Below are 4746 nucleotides of genomic sequence, written 5' to 3'. Positions count from 1 at the left end.
GGCATCACCTGGATTTAAATTCAGACCCTTCAGTCATTAGAAAAACCCAGTCCACTAGGCTACCACAACACCTCCTTTGATATAATTATCCTACAATGGAATTAGCTATATTCCTCTATTTCATTTAATCTTTAGAATCCATAATGTTTTGAATCTCAATATTCAGGTAATTTGAATGTCATTATGTTAACAAATAAGTCCATATTCAAACAGAAGCAACATTTTATTCAGATCAGGTACAAAAATATTAGAAAAAAGCAAAATCTTAAATTGTAACAGCAAAATGAAAGCTCAAAACAATAATGAAGGAGTAAGCTCAAAGCCCATTATCATTCATGGTGTTATCTATCTCTCTACTGATAGGCGTGCACCATTTTCCCCCCTCTTAACGTTCCTTGTGGACTGGAAAATCGGCATACCATCCAAAAGCTCCATGATGTCCAGTGTGGGCACCAAAGTCTACATGGTCGTGATGTCCACTGTCACCACCTCCACCACCACCTCCATGGATTCCACGCTGGAAGCGACCTTGTTCCTCAGAGGCAATGAATTGCTGGTCATCTCGTCGTTCTTCAAACTGCTGGGGACGTTGCACAGCAGCTCGTGCCATGCGTACCAGGGGTGCTCTCGCTTGTCCCTGTTCCACTTCCAGGAATTCCACGTCCTCTATTGGTATTGCCAGGAATCTAGGCCGAGCCAAGCACATCTCAATGGTAATGGCAAAAATTGCAAAACACACTATCATAGCCTGAAAAAATATTTTGAAAAGGAAGCATCAGATCACTGTTAAAATTCCATCACCAGGGCTACATATATATTGAAAGAGTGGCCTGATGGTTATATTCTTGGAATGACTCAGTGAAAGCATCATGCAGTGAGTGCCTACAAAGAATAAATTTGCTTTGTTGAGCATGAAATGTATTAAAAGATAAACACCCATTTAGTAACAAAGAAAAATATAATGAGGTAGAGAAATTGGAAGTTATTGCAGTTATCAGCAGAGGAATTCATAGACATGCATTTGCAATGGTGTTTGCATTACCCTCATTGAAACTTAGTGCAAATTTTACACAGCTGAAAAGCTAATGGCTGTGGGGAGACAATTAAGTTTTCTTTGTCAGATTTCACAGATTTAGAAATCATCATCTGCATTCAACAAACTATGAAAAGAAAACAGGGAAGTTCACACTGTGTTCCCAGCCATTATATGATAAATTTTTCTCACTGAGTCATTACTTCCCTTACTCTTGTTCAAAGGAAAATAGAGAATAATTCCAGTCTTTGCTTGTTCCCATTTTAGTTTTAGGGACTCTTGAATTTTCTCTTTAGCGTTAGCCATGCTGAATGATTTGCTACTAAATTCCACACCAATTTAGTCTCATTATTATTTTAGTGCAACACTATTTAGCAATTTTATTTATTTTATGTTTCCATTGGACCGCACAACTGCACTCATATTGGAAGTTTTGTAAAATATACCTACATTTAATAATTAAACTCTATTTAGAGAAGAAAATATGATTGACTCATTTTAGGAGTCTCATGGAGTCGCAAAGAACCTTGCCAGGCCTTTAGTTTGGGATAGTAGCACGATTGATTTCCAGCACCGAGTGAAATATAAATGTTCTTTTTTTTAAATACCCAATCTTAAACTGTGGTATGACACCCGCTTGCCTACCAATAACCAGCCTCGTGATAATTCCTCCTAACATCCCTAGAGCCTTTTTTGGGAAACTCAATTTATGATGAGAATATAGCATAAATTCAAGCCAACATATACTCAAACCCCTTTACTGCCATAATAGCCTATAAAGAATACTATCTAAGGCTTCCATAGAAACTTTATTGCTGAAAGGAAAGTGAGTCAATGTAGCGTTACAGTGTTTGTCAGGTTTTGATACACTCGTCATATTCTCCCTGCTGATAATTCGCTGTTACTCGGCGGGCTGAATTGAATTCTTTGCGAGCTGGGTACGGCCAGCGGGCCATAGTCTACCTACCATTAATAAAGCCAATGAAATGGTTTTCACTACTCGGTATATTTTTGAAAAAAACTGTACAACTCTTATAATATCTAACGGTTTTAAATTATCCTTTTGCTGTGAGACTAGGAAAATTTCCTTACCAGAATTCCACACACACACACACACACATATAGACACATATATATATATATATATATATATATATATATATATATATATATATATATATATATATATATATATATATACATATCTATATATATATATACATATCTATATATATATATATATCTATATATATATATATATATACATATATATATATATATATATCTATATATATATATATCTATATATCTATCATGTATATATATATATATATATATATATATATATATATATATATATATATATATATATATACACATATCCTATAGTTTTCGTTTGAGATTTCTCAATCCTACACAATTTTCCTCGAAGAAAGTTAAATTTGCTGAGCGAAATTTCACCGCGGAAAAAATTGGATGAGCCTGCGGTCGTCATTAGTGGGAGATTCCATCACAACTTCCTCGACTTCTAAGGGAAAGTCCATGGGTTGCCAGTCATATACTTTGCCTTTTTCGTGAAGATGAGGGGCGGAAATAAACCGTAAGAATTTCTAAAATTCCTCTAGCTCCAGAATCTCGGGAGAGCTACGTCATAACCCACTGTCGCTGGTTTAAATACGCCTCCTTCGCTGATTAGGAAGACATTTTTTGCGTATTTCCGATGTAAGCCATGTAAATAAATTTGATGAAGAGATAATGTAATTTTTTAGTAAGCTAAAATTTACCTGGCGAGATAAATTTATATTGAAGCTTGGTGCGAAATTGTTTAGAAATAAGTTAAATATTTGTCCATCGCAAAAAATCCATAGTTTTAGATTTAAAATATCTCTCATTTGGTCGTATATTTACCATTCATGATAGCCTTAATTTATTTCAATTTGTGCATCCTAATTTGCATTTATTAGGGCGTGGGTGGAGCGTTCAGCTACGGACTGGAGGGACCAGGTTTATATACACGTGACTGTAAACTCCTAGCTTATGCAAAACTATGTAATTCCAAAGATCATATCTTCCTGGGAAACCAGATACGGTAAACGCGAAGGAACTCGCTCCTCTACCTTGAATTTACACCATACGGCTTACATAGTGCGAGGTGAATTCTAGTATCCCCTTTCGAGTCAACCTTATGATTGATTTCCTACTGTGTTGTTAGTTTTATGGATAATTTCTGGGCTTAAATAATTTTAAAAAATAAAGTGAAATCTCTAGGTACAGTGGCTGACAAAGTTCACAACTTATTGTCAAGTTTATTGACGACAGTCATTTAAGAATAGGCAATACATTCAGGGTTAAAGTCGAATAATTTCCACGGGCATATTGGTCTTGTTAATTATCAAGCAGTAGTAGCTAAGAAAGCCGACTCACTGCCAAATCAATTTGCGTCGTTTTTTATAAAGGAGACGTTTTTGCGAGTAAGTGAAGAGAGAGAGAAACTGGGCGCCGACGTCTACTCTAAATAGAAGGAGCTAAGTAGTCCCAAGTTTGGCACCCTATGAGACTTACGCTTCGATGTACTCTCCGCGCTCATAAGATATTAGAATAGCAATGGGAAATCCATTACCTTCGGGATTCTAACCCGAGCCCTCAGCGTGAGAAGAAAATACTTTAGTCGCCGAGCCAATCACGTGTAAGTAAGCGCGTGTATATTGCTGTCGAGAGGATTGGCCGCCCGTAGGGCCGCAACACACGAAATTGCACGCTAATATAGATGTAAAAATGAATGGTGACGATCCTAGTATTTCACTCTCTGCATTGTGATAATATTAGGCCCACGTTCGTGAGGTCTATGATTTGGTAATTGTTAAATTTAGCTGACTGAAGAGCAACTTACCGTCTTCATCTTGGGGCTGTATAATGTCAACTCTGCGTGAGGATTGGTTGAGAGCGATGTTGCTTGTGATCTGACTCGGGTTCTGCCCGTCTCTTTATACTCCCAATCTGCCGGATAATAGGGCGTGAGAAAGAAAATAGAGTGCTTTCACTCCAGGTGATGGCTGTCACCGTTTTCTCAAAGAAATAAAACCAGGCTGTCATTCATCTGAAACGCTTCATGCGTAACAGTTCTCCGTAAAAAAAGGCGATAGACAGCATTGCTCTTCTGCAGAGCGGGACTCGTCCTGAACTTCAGAACTGTTTAAATCGAGGGCTAAAAGTGTGTCGCAATCCAAATTCAAGCTGAATGTTTTGTCTTAAAGATACTTCAGAAGTTATTTTTTAAGACATGGTAGAGGTGGGAGAGTAGGCGATTTTTCTACTTCGTGATGGACTTTTATTGCTATGTATGTCAAGTAATTTGTGTTAATATGATTGAACAACAGTCAGCGTAAAAAAGAACTATTCCTTTCTATAGGAATAAACTATTTTGTTCGGTGTACATTGGGAAGGTCCATCATCACAGCCAGGGGTCTGCAAATTATGACTCCACGGCCACGGTGCGTAATGTTAGTCCGGGCCGGTCAGAATATACCCCATCGACTTTACGTTAGTGCAGCTTTTATTTTGCAGCCTTGCTGTGCTAGTACGTACCCGGGGCTAACCCCGCTCAAACGCTTCCTAATTGGACAGTCCAACCTTAGACGAAAAGTTTTCTGTTTAAAGTTGCAGTTGAAGAATGTTATTCCATTTTCAAGTTGTTCGAAGCAACCATGTAATCA

At 37.4% G+C, this 4746-nt stretch overlaps 1 protein-coding gene across 1 annotated transcript; it reads right to left on the bottom strand.

The window, feature by feature from the left end:
- Positions 1–280: 280 nt before the first annotated feature.
- On the bottom strand, positions 281–3971 carry LOC139700565 (uncharacterized). The gene is made up of 2 exons (XM_071599094.1): positions 3924–3971; positions 281–748 (listed from the first exon to the last, which is right to left on the bottom strand). Exons 1-2 carry the CDS (start codon positions 3930–3932, stop codon positions 386–388), a joined length of 372 nt encoding a protein of 123 aa, XP_071455195.1. The 5' UTR covers positions 3933–3971; the 3' UTR covers positions 281–385.
- Positions 3972–4746: the final 775 nt, after the last annotated feature.

The sequence above is a fragment of the Hetaerina americana genome, unplaced genomic scaffold, assembly GCF_022747635.1.
Source record: "Hetaerina americana unplaced genomic scaffold, ioHetAmer1.1.p SCAF_105, whole genome shotgun sequence".
In the NCBI taxonomy this organism is placed as follows: Eukaryota; Metazoa; Arthropoda; class Insecta; order Odonata; family Calopterygidae; genus Hetaerina; species Hetaerina americana.
Note: the sequence above shows the minus strand (reverse complement) of the source record. Positions and strands in the feature narration are given on the sequence as shown.